At 36.9% G+C, this 19,347-nt stretch overlaps 1 protein-coding gene across 8 annotated transcripts in view; it reads right to left on the reverse strand.

Moving 5' to 3' along the window:
• Positions 1–510: 510 nt before the first annotated feature.
• Positions 511–19,347, reverse strand: part of YAP1 (Yes1 associated transcriptional regulator) — a 92,405-nt gene continuing 73,568 nt past the window's right edge. For all 8 annotated transcript variants that reach the window (XM_075742332.1, XM_075742333.1, XM_075742334.1 and 5 more), the window contains 3 exons: positions 9,437–9,567; positions 5,218–5,330; positions 511–4,615 (listed from right to left, as the gene is read on the reverse strand). In XM_075742332.1, the coding sequence (XP_075598447.1) occupies positions 4,377–4,615; positions 5,218–5,330; positions 9,437–9,567 (483 nt within the window). In that variant the 3' untranslated portion in view covers positions 511–4,376. The remainder of the gene's footprint in view (positions 4,616–5,217; positions 5,331–9,436; positions 9,568–19,347) is intronic.

A 19,347-nucleotide genomic window follows, 5' to 3' on the forward strand; every position in this document is an offset into this window, starting at 1 on the left:
GTGACACAGTCTATTTAGGGCTACCTCAGAAGGTCATTCATACTTCACCTACTGCAGTATATCACCACCTTATAAATGGGAGAGAGTGATATCAGCAAATAACATCAGTGCCTTGTCATGCCCTGGCACTGGCTTTCTACTCCCAGGTGCAAGGTGTGATGCTAGGTTTAAATTTAAAGGATCTGAGTGACTAAACCTAGTCAGGAACTCACAAGGAAAAGACAAACAGAAGCATCGAGCCTCAGACCTTTAACTAAGAAAACACACAACTGCACTGAATTTTACAGGGTTGAGGCATTTCAGTGCTGAATAGCAGCAACTCTGGAACCGCTGGAATGCGAGTAGGGCATGACTTCAGGCATCACGAATTGCGTTACATTAAAACAAGCCTTTCAGAATTTCTGATGTACAAGTCAAAATTAATGAATCCTGTCAAGATTTTTTTAAACTAAAATCTTCAGACACTTTCAAGGTATGTCATTACATATTTCACAATTCATAAGTCAAAACTTGGAAATGAAAATAGCGTGTCTTTATTGATAGTCTGCCACAAATTATTGTATAAACTTAAGAGTTAGCCAAAAAAAAAAAAAAAAAAAAAAAGTATCTGCTACGTGGGAAGATCCTGAACATTGCAAGCAGAACTGCAAAAAAAGTGGATGCTTTCTTACAGTAGGTAACAGACCTTCTGTTACCAGCTCTCACTACAGCGCCATACGCAATTATTGTATGAGGCTCAGTAGAGTCGCTTCTCTTCATTACTGCAAACGCACCGAGATGTTAACGTTAAGCCTTCACTGACTTCAGTGGGACTCCTTTGTCTCTTAGGCGAGCTTGTACACAATGTTTGCAGGACTGGAGTTTATGACTACAAAAGCAGTGACAAGGGGGACAAGAACAGACATACTACAATAGGAATTCCAACAATTCAATGCATCCATCTTACTGAAGGAAATCACTATCTTTACATACTACTGAATGTTAAAAACAAAGATGTGTAAGCACAAAGTATATATTTATACCAAAAACAACTGAAAAAGTATTACATAAAGAAAAATAATGTAACAGAACGTACTTAAGTACCTAACTTAGTCATGCTCGTATCTAAAAGTAACATCGGTAACTAATATATATAATTTTTGACAAGGGTGCATTTAAGAGTTCTCTAACATACAACATTCTAAATGTGGAGAGTATTTTTTCCAAGATACAGAAAACAAATTATTTTACACAGGCACACCTGTTAATTTGTATAAAAAACATGCTTGTAAGTGAAAAGGTCACTTTAGTACTAATTTACCAGATGTGTGAAAGCTATGTAGTGTTAATCATGTTGAAATTGTCTCTTCTCCTTTTGCATTGGTGAGCGCCAACACTGAATGGTACAATATTCGATCCATATGGTTTACTGACACTGCAACCTGTTTCCGAGCAGTAGCCCTGCCCAGGTGTTGAACAGCACAGTACTGCACAGCCCCATCTGTCTGCATGTAGTGTATTTATAACTAAAAGCTATTACAATTATTACAATGATTTCTGTTTCAATATATACATCAGTATAAAATACTACCCAAAACACTTTCGCATTTCAAACAATTTTAACCACTTCATCAAACAATGCATTGCAGAATTAAAAAAAAATAATCCAAATTAATGTTGATTGCCAACAGTACAGCATCTCTATGGTATGTTTCCTAATAAATGAGAGAACGGAAATGTATTAAAATCAATTAAAATAAGTATCACAAAACATAATTAATGTTAGAGCAGTTCAAGGATTCCCAGTTTGTCAGTATCTACCCTAAGCAGTGCTACCCAAATACAGTATAAGCCATTTAGTGTTTCTACAACGAGAAGAAAACATTCAAATATTAAAGCTGTGACAAACGCACAAAAGCAAGGAAAGAAAATTTGTTCTGTACTCGTCCCTGTTGTAGCAAGGTACAGCATGTCAGGAGTTTGCACTCAGTGCATCGTATGTGCTATTATACCTGGATACAACTATGGAAGACAACTGAAATGGAATCATCTCTGAATTTCCTTGCTGTTGTGGTTTTATGTCAGACCATTCAAGTTATAACAACTTAGTGTCTTTTTTTCTTGAAGGGAAGAAGAGAGAAGAATTCATAATGAAATTGTAAAAATGCTACTAAAATCCCTATTTTGGACACAATATACTGCTTTAGGAGCTACTGTGTCATTGCACAATATAAGTGGCCTATTAATCGCTGAATTATTGGTGTAGCAGAATGTATTTGTCATTGTGGATGTGTTTTGAAGATTGATATTTTAAAACCTGCCTGTATCCCATAACAAGCCACAAACAATTTTGTGTAATTCAAACACTAATATCTTTATGTAAAGTAGTAAATGTACATTTATAGTGGCAAATTTCAAATCTCTGCCTCTGCTGCTTCAGTTTTTTAAATGAGACTTTGTTCAGAGTTTTCATTCTTCACATTATCCTAAAACAGAACTACTTCTGAAGCATAAAAAAAAATCCATATAACAACATGGTTTGTTTGTTTGTTTTGCTGATTCATTCCTAAGTTGAACAATAATCAATGTCTTAAAAAAACCCACAAAACAAAAAAACCCAAAAAATCTCTCCCCAGGAGAAGTCCATGCTAGCTGAGATTTTTTTCAAAACCAAGTTTCACGCTTACAGTATCTTTATAGTCATGTTACACACCCTTGAAAATAAAGGCTCATGTTGAGAATGGTGACAGGCCCTTAATTACAGAGGTGTTAACTGGTGACACTAGTTCTCATCAGAAAAACACAAAAGCCCCACAAAACTTCATAGCTTATACTGAAAGTTTGATTCATGCTCATTTTGTTCATTTAAAAATACTCTTTGGAAACTGTGTCAACTTCTGCAGACAACTTAGTGATACATCTTTTCCTGTTAAAATAAAGATAATTCATATTCACCTCTACCCCATGCTAAGCTCTACTACTAATATACACTTCATTACCTGCTCATGTCACCATCTAACACATATCTTTACATTCTTCTACATATAGCGTCCAGGGCTTATTTTTCGCCAAACAGAATTTGTTAACTATTACACTTAGGAGTTTTTCTTGAGGATTTTTTTTTTTTTGGTGTTCTAGCGTTTTCATTGCAACTTAAGAGTGATATTAATACTTCAGACTTTTTCCGTGCTAACTTAAGAGAAACTTTTCATAAAGTTTTTTTCCCATTAAGGATTTTAAAATCTAAACTTGCTTAGATATCAAAACTGAAAGTCAGAAGAGAGATTAGATGCATCTGTCATTTAAAAATAGTTCCTGCTACTTTAAAATGCATTTAAAAATGGTACATACGACACTTAGGATTCTAACTTTTACATTGCTGCAATCAGATTCTAATTCAAAATCTTGCAAATAAACATGAAAAATAAGCCACTGGTCATGGATTCTAATGATTACATTCAAAGCTAGCCTTTAAAAAAATAAAAAAGTTACAGGCAAAACATACTGGTTTATGTACTTACTAGCTTATCAGGCTACAATAGGCATGTTTTAAGTATAAAAAAAGCAGACAATTCAGATTTAAATAAGACTATGTGAAATCAGAAAAAACCCCTTAGATTTCACTATTTAAAAAAACAAAACAAAACACCTATAATTACTTCCCATCCTACAGCTACAGTTGAACCAGCTAACAAAAATAATCAAACTATTTTTGACAAACAAAAAAGTTAGGCTAGAATATGTGGCAACAATCAAAGTTCATATATGTTTCTATGTAAAATGTCTCATGATTTACTATAACATAAAATATGAACAAGAGCACTTCATGACTAATGAAAGAGCTACTAGTAGAAACACTTAATGCCAAACAGTCTTCAGCCCTCCTTTAAGTCATATCTCCAAATCAGTATTGACTTCTTTTGACCAGATACATCATTTTTGGCTTGTCACCCCAGTATGTCATGTTTTACCACTTGCCACAGGCAGGAGACAAATAGCTGAGCAAACTACAAGCAGTGACATGCAGAAATTAACTCTCAAATCTGAGTACTTAAATGATATGCAAGCGCACACTAGGACAAAAGGAATGGCATTCGTCATCCAAATAGGCTCATCATCCCTCCCCACCCCCCTTGAACAGTAGTTGCAACAGCAATAGAAAAAGATCAAGAAGATGTCTGTTCTTCAGAGTCAACTGTGGAAAAAAGTCAGCAATATATAACAGCAGCGATGGACAAGGAAGAGCAAAACGAAAGAATCTTGTTGAGTATTTGTTCATTTACTTTTTCTGAACACAAGCCAAAGTGTGCCACACTGGCTTGTTCTGAACTTCAGATACAGATGTCCTATTCTCCTTAGATCCTTCACAGATTTAGAATTCAGTCTCCCTGAGGCCCCTATAACCAAGTAAGAAAACTCTCTTTATCTAGCTTGGTGGCTGCCAAGACAGATTCCATGTCATTAAGGATGTCAGAGCTCAAAGCCTCTTGCAGACTTGGCATCAGTTCTTCTCCTTCTATATTCATCCCATCTCCTTCCAGTGTCCCAAGGTCCACATTTGTCCCTGGAATGGCTTCAAGGTAGTCTGGGAAACGGTTCTGATGGGACGGTATGTTACTTTGGCTGATACTGTCACCTAGTTATAACACAAAGCAAGATGGATATTAAATATACTGGAAGTACCAAACCCATGATTTATCAGGACAACTGGTTAAAGGTTAATTCTGTACCTCTTGCATCATACAAGCAACATGATTCATAGAAATCCATCACAAAACCCAAAGATGACTTGACTTCATGCAGATGTACAAGGAACGTGCCTTAGTTTCAACCTTTTCACCTACTGACCCAAGTCTTTGATGTAATTTACCATACTTTAATTTTTACACTTAAAGGAAAAAGACAATACTGAGTTAAATACTGTTTTGGGGTAGCATTAGCAACACTGCATAAGGTACTATTCTTAGCTCTGAACAAACAATATTACTTCAAAAAGCAAATGGACACGTAAATTCCATATAAGAGTGGTATCATTTATGTGCAATTCCCCATCCTCCCAACAGAGTTGATTACAAGTATGTTTTTCACAAACCTAATGATAACATTTCTATTACAGAAATATAAGAAGGCAGAAAAACAATGCAAAAAGTATCACAGCTTCTCAGTTGCTTGTTTTCATTGCAAATGGACACAAGTATATTTGGAAAACATGCATTAAAGATGTACACAAAAACAGACCTGTATCCATCTCATCAACACTGTTCAGGAAGTCATCAGGGGTTCTGGGTACACTGTAACTGCTCATGCTGAGTCCACTATCTGTGCTTTCATCTCTGGAGTGATATGTTCCACTGTAACAGAAGAAAGGGAGCAAAAAAATGAGGGTAGAGTACTGAGGAAATTAAAATAAATGCTTGGTTTTGAACCAATTCAAGGGCTTTGAAAACACTGGTGTCAGGAGAAACGTTCTATTCTAATCAAAACCTGAAGCTTTTGTCTGTGTGAGAGACCTGGCTTTTATTTTATGCAGATCTTTTCCAATTACAACCATACTATTTAGATTCAATTTAACTTGATGAGAACATACTTATGCAGCTTTAAAAAACTGCCTACCTGTGTTCTGCATAATTTAAAATTTTTCACACCCACCCACAGCTAAAAACCATTGGAAGCGTATCACAGATAGTCCCTAATGATTATAAAAATAATAATGGCGTACCCTTTTCACACTTCTATAAGGATAAACAAATATTTCTAACTACTAATGTCCCCATGTCAACCACTGAAGAGTATTTTTAGGTCACTGCTGTTATAAATAGGAGCTATAGTTGGAACTCCTCTAGCGATTCTCCAATTGCTTCCCACTGTTGCGTTACTACTAGTTCAGTCATACATGTCACGGCAAGAGAGCGCCCTAATATAAATCAAATACTGGTACAGAAGTCTTCCTGTAAACAAACCCTGTTCAGAACGATCTTGTTGACAGAACAGTTAACAAAGCAGTGATGGCGTGGGGCCTTACATGCCTTCCCTTTCTTACTGCCATCTTACCACCAGTGGAGCAAGCAAGACCAAGAAAGCTGGAGTGGGAAATGTGGGATGGGGTGGGGAAGTAGGTCAGTGTATTGAGTTTGCATCACAAGGTTTTCATAGCAGAGGGGCTGCAGGGGTGACCTCTGAGAGAAGACACCAGGAGCTGACCTCATGTCAGACACAGCTGGTTCCAGCTGGCTCCAAAATGGTCCTGCTGCTGCCCAAAGCTAAGCCTGTCAGTGACAGTGGTGCTACCTTTGTGATAATGTATTTAAGGGTAAAAAAACCACTGTGCAGCAGCTGGGGGAGAGGAATGAGAAAATGCGAGAGAAACAACCCTGGAGACACCCAGGTCAGTGCAGAAGGAGGGGCAGGAGGTGCTCCAGGTGCCAGAGCAGAGATTCCCCTGCAGCCCATGGAGAAGACCGTGGTGAGGCAGGCTGTCCCCCTGCAGCCCATGGAGGTCCGTGGTGGGGCAGATATCCACCTGCAGGCTATGGAGGACCCCATGCTGCAGCAGGTGAACATGCCCTGAAAGGAGCCATGGTCCATGGAGCGCCAATGCCGGAGCAGGTTCCTGGCAGGAACTGTGACCGGTGGAGAGAAGCCCAAGCAGGAGCAGGTTTTCTGGCAGGAACTGAGGGGCCTGCATGAGCAACTGTATAAATATACCATTACCTCCCTCCTCCTGCATCTCCTAATATCCAAGCTTCACAAAATAGTTTAAAAATCTGTATTTCTTCAGGTTGTGGTTACACTCACTGAGATTCCTTACTGATTTTCCAGCTTGAATACTAACTGAAGATCAGCTTGACTTACTGTTCAAATTAGCATTTGAAGACATACTGATCCTTCTCATAATGTGTTTATGAAATATATAGTGTATGCCTTTTTGTCAGGTATGAAGAACCAAACAGATGATGATGGAACTGATGATTCAACATCAGATGCAAGTAGAATGCCATCAGCCATTTTTTTATATATATATAAAAATATATATTAGATTTCACAAAGACATCTTTGTCATACAAGAATGAAACCTAACATCTATTTATAGTTAAATCATAAATATTTCTTGTTTTATAGATTGATTTAAAAATAGTATCACCACATATTTGATAACAATCCTAATTATTAAGCTATTTAAAACTTCTGTGAAAAAAATGCTGGTTTACTTTGTGGGACAAAATACTAAAAACAGAACTGAGACTATGCTGAACTAAATCACTCTAGTTGAGAAGGCTTTTTGGCTGCTGATCTCACACTTGGAATGTCCAGCCCTTCTCTTCAAATCGCTCCTTAATACACATTTCCTCTTCCTTCAACAAGGATTTCTTCATATAGTAGTCACACCACCCAAAATCACTGCACGCAACTAAACTGCATTACCCAAAATAGAGTGGATGTTTCTTCAACTAATACTTGCTAAAATATGTGTATACAAAAGAAGAAATCCCAATTTAGGAGCTAAACAGAGAATTACCGTCACTACCAATATAAATCTAATAGACAAAAATATATTATTGGAGTGGCAAACCAAGAGGTCAAATTGTCTAATAAAGTCTGCATTACTGGATGTCCCATTCAAAAAAACCCCAAAACCACAATGACAGTAAGTACTGAAGACAGCAGGCAGAAGATTGACTATGTAGATGAAAACACTACTGTAAATTTTCTCAAACTGCTCTAATGTAGCAATTATTTTCTGAGATTTTTTTGGATGCTCTGATTGTGTAGGCAATTGGAAAATATTCAACTACCTAAACTTGGGATATCCAACTTTGGTACTTAAAGTTAGGAGGACGGTCTCACCAGGAATTTTATACATACCCTATAAAGACAGAACGAAGCATTTCACTAGGTCTGAACTTTAACATAAGGGGCATTAAAGAGATCTTTAGGGCAAAACTATTGGACTGCAGTATCTAATTCAGAGATAGCAACGCATATATCCACAAATGTCCTTTTTAAAAATTCCTTTCCCTTACCCACATGCCAAAATTAAGTGTGGTGATGTACATAAAATTACCTAGAAAGGGACAATGCTCAGACCAAAATCCAAATTAAGATATTCTGAACTCAAGTCAGGTACAGATTTTCAGTATTTTGCATGGGGTAAGGGCTACAAAAAAAAAAAAAAGGCTCAGTTAAACATATTTGCAACTAGGTGAGTAGTATCTTTTTCCACTTTACAGTAAATAGTCCTTGCTAATTATCAACCTGCCAAAAAATTACAAACAACACGAATTTGCCCCTTCTAGCTTTTTTTCCTGTTTCTAATTAAAGGTAAAGATGATGTGGACTTCTTACCTTATGAGCAGGTTTGAAATTGTATTGGTGGCAAAAACCACGGAAGTTAAAACTAACATTGAAAGAATCAAGATGAATTTTATGGGGTTTTCCACGAGTATAATAATGTACCATTAAAGAGAAGGATGAGCATGTTGTTATACTTCATGAGCACTTCCAGTAAGCATCCTAAAGTTAGGCTAATGTTTAAAGTAATGCAGAAAAGTATAGATGAACTCTGACAGAATACACAATTTTTCTATTTTATGGTAGAGTACACTGAGTTAATATCAGTTTAGAATGTTAACAAAATACAGTCTAATGAAGAACTACAAAATTAACTACTCCAACTTAAGATCAATTACTCAATACTGCTGAAATGTTAGTAGATTTTTTTACTCTATTAATTAAAAGTTTATGTGACTTGGAGATTTGACTGTTTTACTATTTTCATATTTTCTTTCCAGCGTGCTAAGCAAAAAATTTAGATACAACTTATCTCAAGCTGCAGTTGTAATGGTTAGTATGAAGCGTTTGCAAGCTGTAATTAGAACAGTATTTCCAACAAAACAAACAGTCCAACTCAGAGGGATTAAGGAAAATGTTATATGAAAAAGACTATACTGTAAAATTCTAAATCTTGAATTAAAAGACCCACTTCAAAATAATACAGCATTTAAAATGAAACATGCCACTATTTGCAAACCTAACATTAACAGAGTAAAAATACTGCTAAATTAAATACCTGAAGTGGAGGGGAGGGGTGAATGGAGAAACCTTAAAATGAACCTCAAGGTGTAGTCCTAAATGTGCCTCATGGTTCATTTGATCTCATAGCAAGCTATTCACAAATTCTTCTGAGTCAGTAATTTGAAATGACTGTTAGTCAACAGATTATGCAGAGGCAAACATGTTATGACTTTGAATAAAAAACCTTCCTACATGTCTGAACAGACTACTTCCTCCCACAGGAGACAGTTTTTAATCCACAACTTTTACTGACTTGCCATTTAAGGAAAGATTCATTTACAGCTGTGGCTTTTGGCACAGACAGATGTTCAAAATAAACTATTACATGTACCAAACAGAATTTTAAATCAATTTTTTTTCCCCTCTAGTAGCTACTCCTACAAACCTGTTGAGAAAGGGATCAGAACTATTTGTAGTCATTGTTCTCAGTTCCTGAGACATTCCAGGAGATGACACGGGATTTTGAGATCCACCGTCTTGTTCCATTGTTGGAAGCTGGCTACGGAGAGCCAATTCCTAGAACAGGGGGGAGGGGGAGAAAGAAAGATTGTTAGACATTTGAATACACTTTTCAGATACAGAAACACATGACATTATAGGCAATTGATGCTTTTACTGTTTCTAGTTACAAGAGTTAAATGAAATTAAGTTTCTGAAGACAAAGCAAGAATTTTTACTGGCTTCAGTGATAACAAAAGTTCCACCAGTCAAGCCCAGTATTACAGAGACTTCATTGTAAATGTATTTATGGATATAAATATCTGTATGTTTACATACATCTTTCCTAGTTCACTTCAATATTCTTTTGCTAATTCTACTCTCAAGATCAAAAATAGAACCGTTAACACTATCTGACCCCTACGATACACCTGTCTAGCTCTGCTGATTAGTACTTTTTTTTCCCCCCTTAAGTTCCAATTTTGTCTCTGGTTTCCTTTGAACCTTGCTTGTTTCATTCAACAAAGTTTAAAGTCTTTCCCTACAAGTTCCCATTCACTCCTCCTGTTTGAGACATGCATTTTGAAATTTCTGATCGATTAAATCAGTGATTTTTCCCATATGTAAATCTTAAAGGTCCTCAAATCCCTAGCAATTTCTTAGTATAACTAAGACACTGCACTTCTGAAGTTATGAATCTAGATTACATATATATTACATATATATTTTTACACCTCACTGTACACCAACTTGAATCAATCCATCCATAAAGCTTGTCATTACTATTTAATGAAAACAAGTTTTAATGAAAATAAAATACACAAAATTAAAGGTGGGTGGAGATAAGCAGCATTTTATGTAATTTCCAGTGCCCCCCCTCTCCTTTTTTAAACAGGTAATCCATGAGTTACATGTGTGAAAAATACAGTCATTTTCTTAAAGCAACTCTCCTAAAACATCATCAAGGGCTCAGCAAGCCTGGCTTTGTTGATGCAGAAACTGGTAAAGAAATCTATTGACTATCTTGTTACCATTATTAGTAGTATGTGATTTTCAGGCTGTGCCTGGGACACTAATCGCAGGCAAAACCAATCTTCTCAGTCTTGACAATACTCAATATTTCTCACTTGTAAAATGAGAGGTCTTCATCCATTCTCAATTATGAGCCTAAGGACTACTGCAGACTTTTAATATATAAAAATAATCTTTCTCCAATTCTTCTTAAAAGTGATTTCTTTAAAAAAAAAAAAGTCTAAGGTTATTTTATTTTCCAGCAGATTGTGGCAAATATTGAATGCTTCCCTAACACCTGGGTTTTTTTCCTTTTCTAATCTGCATATGCTTCACTCCCATTCCTGTGAGTTATTATTCTACATAATCTGTTAATACCAAGTTTCATGTCTTGTACTAGAAGGTTTTCTCACTCCAGTTGATTAGACCTTTGCAGAGAGGGTACAAACATACCATGGGGTTTTGTGTTCATCACACCCAATTGCCTACTGCAAGTAAATCCAGTCCTCTGCTCACCACCACTTACTTGGCCACTGTTCTAACAAATAGTAATAACACTCCTTCTCCTCATTTTCAGACCACAGGATGGTAGGCACCTTTTAATCATTTCTGTAGGCTTATCCATATGATTTTCATTTGCTTATTTAATAAAACCAAGCGAGGCCTTACTTCACAGCTAAGTTTACAAACTTCTAGCAGTCACACCAGCCTTGATACAAGAAAGTTGATATGCAGGTGGACTCAATCCATTAAAAAAAAAAAAAAGAAATAATGAAGAGAGACAGAGACAAAAGGAAAAAAATACCAAGAAAAAAGAGGGGAAAAAACCAAAGAAAAATAAAAGGGGCGGGGGGGGGGGGGGAAGGTTTTCTTTCCTGGAATGCTTCCCAGAAAGGTGACCTGAAGCAGGTAGAAGGTCACAGAGCAGCCATTCCAGAGACGGCTCAAGAACTGCTTACTCACATCACAATATTTATGCCCTTCCTCTAGAGACCAGAATTCTTCCATGTCTTCCACATCTTCATGCAACATAGCTACTTTTAAACAATTCTATCTTGCTATTTGTCCAATGAAAAAGGAGGAGGGGAAAAATTAAAAAACCTTGAATTTTGCACCACCACTTCTAGAATCTTTTCAGCCTTGGGTTCATACCTGGAGTGACACACATCTTTCTTCTCCATGCTGACAGCAAAGCTGTCAATCACCAAGTGCTCTGCTTTTACGTAGTTACAACTACCTGGCTGCGACAAGAATGCTCTGTGCCTTCCCTTTCCCTCTTGCTTAGCTCTGTGCGTTGCATTTTTAGTTCCTTGGGCTGCAGTCCCTGACTAGGATGAAGAAGAGGGGCCAGAAGTGCCAGTAGCCTGCAGGAGAAGCTTAATCACACACCAGTGCCCCAAGAAGTGATGACAAAGCAAAACCAACACAGAGTCATTTCTGAATATAAAGCATTGAAGTGACATTATATCTCATTGTGTGGTAGGCCTGGTCTTTCCAATGTCTCATGATGCACTACTACTTTAAAAAAAAAAAAAAAAAGAAAAAAGAAAAGAGAGAGAAAAATCCATACAGGTCCCCTTTTCAAGAGCTACTGAGACCAGGAAAGAAAAAACCCACACATTTCTCTTCCGTACCTTAAGGAAAAAGGTCAGTACAAAGGAATAAGCAATTTGGAAAAATGGGAAAGTTACTTTTGTATTTTCCAAATCCTTAGAGAATAGGAGAGATTGAAGTTTCATCAATAAATTATATTAAATAGTATGGTAAAAATAAATGTAACTCAGATACTAGCCAGCTAAAAAAAGAAAAATTGCATTTCACTGAAGGCCCACTAAAAAGAGCTGTATTAAACCAGAAGAACGAACTGTATTTTGCCTGTTCTTTGGCATGTTCAGTGCAGTGAAGTAAGTCTTTTTAATATTAGTTTAATATTTAATATTACTTTTATCCTTGTTTCAACAACAACATTGCTAAAAATGCAAAACTACAACTATTTTTAACTATTTTTAAGTAGCATTACTGCTGCTTGTAATGAACTACTTGGGGCAGAACTACAGCACTTCCCCATAGAAAGAACATTATTCCATTACTCATTCAAGTAATAAATTTATGTCAATCTGCGAGTCTGAAAAAGAAAGGAATTGCCAAAAGAGATGAGCTATTCAGAAACAAATACAGAGCAATTTTTAATCATACCGTAAGATACACGAAGTTTTCAACAAGCCCTAAAGAGCGTATTAGGACTTTTTTTTCCTAAAGGGTGCATGTAATGGAAGCTAAAGTTGTGTTGCCTGAAGAATGGTCTCTTCACCTCTTCATCCTTATGAAACTGATTTTCAATAAAAAAAGTTATATGTTTCCTACACTTCAAAAAAATGTACGGGAGTGTACAAACCTCTCCCAGCTCCAAACAGAGCAATGTGAACTCTAGGCTTTAGTTCATGCTTTAAAATATATCCTTTATTAGAAGTATTTAAAGTCTGGAGGCAAAAATAAAACCATGACAAAATCCTGGCTTAGATTTCTATAACTTGATCTCATCCTATTTTTTAAGTATGTCAAACTTTTTTTAAGTACCTCTGGGAAAATAAAAGCTTAGCATTCCTATTGTTAACACAAAAACTGTATTTTAGTTATTACATAAAGACCGAGATGATCTGTCATCTCCTTAAGCAAAGTTATTTAAAAAATAAGGTCAGCATTATGTAATTTATCTGGCTGACCTTATCCTTTTTTTCCCCATAATTGCATACAGATTAAGTTTTACATGAAGTTCCAGGTCATTCACACCATGTCCAAATTAACTTTATAAAATTCCTCTTTTCAGACCATTTTTATCTTCATCATGCTTTTGAGAAAAGGTAAAAGACTCCCTCATGCAACTCACATATCACATTCTTACTGTATTAAGAATATGATATGCTACTCAACCTGAATTGATATATCCTTATAATTGGGGGGGGTTTGGTAAATTTACTTTAAAAGGGCCAGTTATAACATTTCTGCCGCCAAACACTGCTCAATTACCAAACGATCCACAGGCTTTACTAGGATGGGAGAGAAGTGTTAGGGGAAAGAGAAGACCACGACACTTATGGGCAGACTTACAGCACCAGTTATTCCTTCAGACTACATACTTACTTTCTTGTTTGAGTGCCACAAATTCACAGCGTATGTACAAAAGAAACAGGGAAAACTTGGACAGATTAAGACGAATTAATTCAGCAATCAGGAGTTATGCAATTAGTGAAGAGTAAGGGGGAAAACATAAATCTTTGTGTTGCAAACATGAAAAACAGCAAAATTAATTTAAGAGGTGATACTGATAGAGTGATAATTAATTGTATTGTATACACTTGGCAAAGAACTCAATGCCACACAGTGCACTGCAAGCACAGAGAAGGCAGCATAAACTGGAATAGACATTTGTAAATAAAGTCTGGCTTCTTGTCTGGTTTTGCAGTCCTTTGCTGTGCTACTGCTCCTCTCGCTACCTCTCTGCCCATGGCTCCAGCAGTGCACGTCTGTGGCCAAGGTGCCCTGGAGCATCAGTAAGGCAGGCACACATCAGCAGGAGTCAGCGATCATGAAGGCCATGCACAGCTGGACGGCCTCCCTCAACTAATTTTCGTTTACTTCTAGCAAAAGCTGTTATTCACGGCCATCTCTTACTCAGGTCAACATCACTCCCATCTTCTGCTGACCAATTGCTTTAGCAGGACCTCTGTGATTAAGTTTTGCAACTGCAAGCAGCACCAGTGACTCCTGGAAATCCACTGCAGCGAGCTGTAGCTATATGCTCCTATACAGACACAAAACATGTCCTGAAATAGGCGCATAAAACCCAAAGGCAACAAATGCAGATCTGATTTACTCTATAGACTTTTAGGGTATTTAGCCACAAAGATCTACATTCACAAGCAAGCAATGAAATTATTTTGTTAATCTGTAAAGCTTAGGTGCTACTAGTAGAATTAGAGCTTCTGAATTTTCAAGTTACTGTCATGGTTTCAGCTGAAATAGTTAATTTTTGTCATAGTGGCTAGTATGGGGCTATGCTTTGGATTTGTGCTGAAAACTGTTGATAATACAGGGATGTTTTTGTTATATAGAGATGTTTTTGTCATTGCTGAGCAGTGCTTACACAGAGCCAAGGCCTTTTCTGCTTCTCACCCCACCCCACCAGTGAGTGGGCTGGGGGTGCACAAGGGGTTGGGAGGGGACACAGCCAGGACAGCTGACCCCAACTGACCAAAGGGATATTCCATACCATATGACATCACACTCAGCACATAAAGCCGAGGGAAGAAGAAGGAAGGGGGAGATGTTCGGAGTGATGGTGTTTGTCTTCCCAAGTCACTGTTATGCGTGATGGAGTCCCGCTTTCCTGGAGATGGCTGAACACCTGCCTGTCCATGGGAAGTGGGGAATGAATTCCCTGGTTTGCCTTGCTTGTGTGCATGGGTTTTGCTTTACCTTTTAAACTGTCTTTATCTCAACCCACGAGTTTTCTCATTTTGACTCTTCCAATACTCTCCCCCAACTCGACAGAGGGAGTGAGCAAGCGGCTGTGTGATGATGAGCTGCTGGCTGAGGTAAAACCACGACAGTTACTCATATAATACAAGTATCTTTCCTACTGTACAACTTCTAGTTACTGATGCTCAGCATTTCCACTTAAACCAACAAAGAGTGTGAAACTTAAATTCTACAGCTTTTGCCACACAAACTAATAAAGAAAGTCTCACTTAGATCTATAGTTTTCAATAATGAATACTATTTCAGAAACCAAAGAACATTTAAAGCACTTAGTTCCCAAGACGGCCGAACAACAGCACTGTTACTTTTGCGGTAAAACTAGCTGAATTCCACATTTTGTATATTTTGATGGCAGCCAACATACCCTCCCCTCCAAATCTAGCCACACAGGACTCCTTTCAATAATGCTTGCCTATTTACATTCAATCATGCTTGCATTTTCTAGGCAGTCTTTAAAGTAGTACCTCAGTGTACTGTTCATCAGAAATATCAAAGACTTAAATAATATTTAGGTCAAGGAACATCTCCATAATTTCTTGAGGACATCCAACTCCAAGCTGAAATTCCAGATGCTTTGACACAACTTTCTCGTTTATTTAATAGTGTTAAATTAATTAAGAAGAAGCAGAGTTTGTTAATCAGGGCAGAGGAAGATGTGTGCCTTGATCTCTTGATCACTGTGGATCACAAGCCAGGGGCTTGTAACTTTAAAGTTACTTGTAAAAGTAACTTTTTACTGATAGCTACAGATGGCCTTTGACTGTATATTCTTACCCCTCCCTTCAGCTGGAACTAGCATTTGCATGGCCATACATGAAGACAAGTCAGAAAACTGACCTAGCTTAAAAAATTTTTTGCTGATAGATCAGGTGTCTGATCTGTCTTGCAGTGTAGAGCAATGCTTCAGCCACTAGATTATGAAAAAAACAATGTTAGACACATCCTGTTCTGCTGCCTTATTATGAAGGCAATCTCTGGCAGACAGCTGAGCTTAATGTCTTAAACTGATACAGTTCAGTTTGCCAGAGCATGTCTGCCAGACCTCTCAGTCAGAAGTCATTTTTTAAGCAGCAAATATTTTGCTTTAAAAATACCACACAACTCCCCAGCTGCAGTCTTCAGTCCATTTAGGATGGCTCTACACAGCTCGTTAAGTCTTCTCCTGAATTAATTTCTAAAGTAATGGCACTGCATAGGTGTGCTGCCTTACCTGTAAGCCTCATGGTTCTCTATAACAATGCTCTGTGCAGCTGGTGCAGAGTAAATTACAGGTGCTTGACAGATTATCTGAACTAACCTTTAGCTACCTACAAGTGCTTTCCTAGAAACAGATGCCTATATAAATAGAGGCAATACGCTAAGATTTGTTATTACATGCTGAATTTACTGCCACAGACTAAAGAAGTCAGTTCATTAATTACACAGATTTTTGCAAAGTAGTCCAGTGAATAACAACAGATTTTTACCTAATGAAGTAAAATATTCCTGCTAACAATAACATATCAACAGATCAATGAAAACTCAGATAAACACATACAAAATTGATTTCTGCCTACTTGCAATCTTGAAGTTATTTATGATACTGTACATGCTGCTCCCTTAATTGCATGACAGTTCTCCAGTAACATTTTGTTATTGATTTTGGAGAGTAAGAAATCAGTAACAATTTATGTTCATTGGGCAAAAGAAACATCTAACAGGAAACAAACCATGAAGGACAAGGCAAAACTTAGCAGTAATAAAAAGAGCTATCAAGTGAGTAAAACACAATAAAAGGAGGGATACAGTATTTACTTCCACTAAAATGAGAAGTTTCAGGTATTATTTGTGACTATTGATTAAAAAAAAGTTGAATTAGAAGCAAAACTTTTAAATAGAAAAAACTTGGTTGGAAAGATTCTTCACTGTGTCTTAGCTAGTGATCCTCAAAACTTTTCACGTAATGGATCTCTTCTTAGAATAAGACACATCATAGACCATTTTCTCTACCAAATATCAAGCAATAAGGCAAATTAAAACTAAAGGACACAACACAGCTATGAATTTGCTGCAAGTGACTTATTTTCTTCCTGTATCCTGTAAACATAATTTTCAAAAATGTTTCTGCATGCCAGTGGTTGTATCTACACTGGTCAAAAAAACTATGTTCAAAGACGAAATGGCTTCAGTACCTTATCTCTGTTTAAAAAAAAACACAAACAAACCAGCAAAAAAACCAACCATAACCCAACACCAACTCCCCGCCCTCCAACACGAACACCCTTGATGAAACCAAGACAAGTCACTTATCTTGTTAATCTAGGTCAGCTTCAGATAACACATGGAGGGATGGGAAACAGATTCAAGGAACAACACTGTTAGGGATTTGCTAAGAAACTAAAATAACTATTGCCCACCATTTCCACTAAGATTTGAACACAAGTATATCTTGTTATTTGCAGACATATTCCAAGGGAGAAAAAAACAAATACAAACCCAAAATCTAAGTCTTCAGTAAAACTTCCAGCTTCACTAACACCATTGAATTTCAACAGTACAGAATTCAAGACCGTACTTGTTTTTAACAGTGCCTGCCTTCCTTTCCAGAAAATGTCACAAATCTGACAGTGACACAGCTTTGCATTGGTGTACATGCGAAGTGACTGAAAAAAAAATCTTTTAGTGAAAAATAATGATAGTGTCCTAGGAAATTAATACTTTCCTGGAAAACTGGAAATCTTCTCAACTAAGCTGATGAAAGTGTCGAACACCAGCTAAAATGAACTTAAAAAAAAAATTAAAAAAAAGGAATCATAGGAAACTACAGTTGATAAGAATTAAGTCCAGGGCAACACGACAGAGAATATGACAGGTACTTCCTAAAATAAATAGGACAAAAGAATGGAGACAATGAACAGAGAGCACAAGCCAAGTATGCAGATCTACCAAGAAAGAAGAATTTATCACGGTAGTGTAGTATGCTGTTACTAGCAAATAGCCTAATATTAGTGGCAGACAAAGAAGAAATCTTCCAGTCTTAGCACAAGAAAGTTGTTCGCACAACATCCAATAATAATGCCATCAGAACCTCAACATTTTTTGCCTCTGTCTCCTTCCATTGTATACTGGAAGGCAAGAAATCCATTACCTAACATCTAGCCAATTTTATGATTTATACAAAAGTTGACTGACATCTACTTTAGGGAGAGACATTGTTGACAATCGGATGCTAATCGCAGGAAAATGGAAGAAGAGCTACTGGGGATGGAGACAAAGTCAAGTCACTCAATCTCTTAACTAAGACAGGTAGGCATCTTTAAGGTGTTCACAGGTAACTGATGATGATGAGCATAAGTAACTGGACAGTTGCTTGGTGTCTTCAAATTCCCTGAATGTATCAATAGCTCTTGTTTATGCACAGTAACTACAGAAGTTGTAATTTTTTCTTCAAATGCCTTTGACTTGGACGTTTTTAGAATTACAATAAAACAAATCTTCATTCAAACAAGAAGAGTCTTTTACTGTACTTGCTACAAAAGATGAAGCTGATCACTTGTTTAATCTTTCTAAGAGCTAAGGCCTCCATACATCCATACATAACGCTGAGCGTTAATGTCACTACAGGATATACTACAGTATCACAGCAGAGAAATAAAAACTGGCAAGGACACAGTATTTACCCAGTACCAAAAACACGTGACCAAAGATATCAATACAACCATGGCACTGTATCCAGGTTATGTGGACAAAAATGTCAAGAAGAAAGAGGAGGTTGGGCTGGATGCAGAATGCTGGACTAGATGACCTCCACCAGCCACTTCCAACCTAGTTGATTCCGTGATTAAGAAAAGCTCAGAGACCCAGTTAAAATTAAAGGAACATTTCTCAGGGTTTTTTATCCATATGAAAGAGATACTTCATTATAGGCAAGCTTCAAGAATGCTGGTGTAATGTAATTTCTATACAAAAGGAAGACCTTGACAATCCCCCTCTAAAATAAGACTTAGTCTTCCCAGAATTAAGAGCACTGAACATTTGAAGATTTTATTTTCAGTATTTCTTAAAAGAACATCTAAATTTAGCAAGAGAAGCTAGTATTCTTCCCCCAAGCACAGCTTTATTATCATGAAAGCAGATAACTGCTCTAAACTTCATTAATTTTATTCACAAAGGAAAGAAAGTATCTGTCAAAAAGAAAAAGTTGACTGAAATGTTCATTCTTTCTACAGATTTTTCACAGATTCACTAGGTTGATTATGACCCGACAGGATGTACAGATTGGGACTTCAATAATAGCATCATTGGAGAAGACAGACAACATTTGCCTCT

Source organism: Balearica regulorum, chromosome 1 (assembly GCF_011004875.1).
Source record: "Balearica regulorum gibbericeps isolate bBalReg1 chromosome 1, bBalReg1.pri, whole genome shotgun sequence".
NCBI classification, from domain to species: Eukaryota; Metazoa; Chordata; class Aves; order Gruiformes; family Gruidae; genus Balearica; species Balearica regulorum.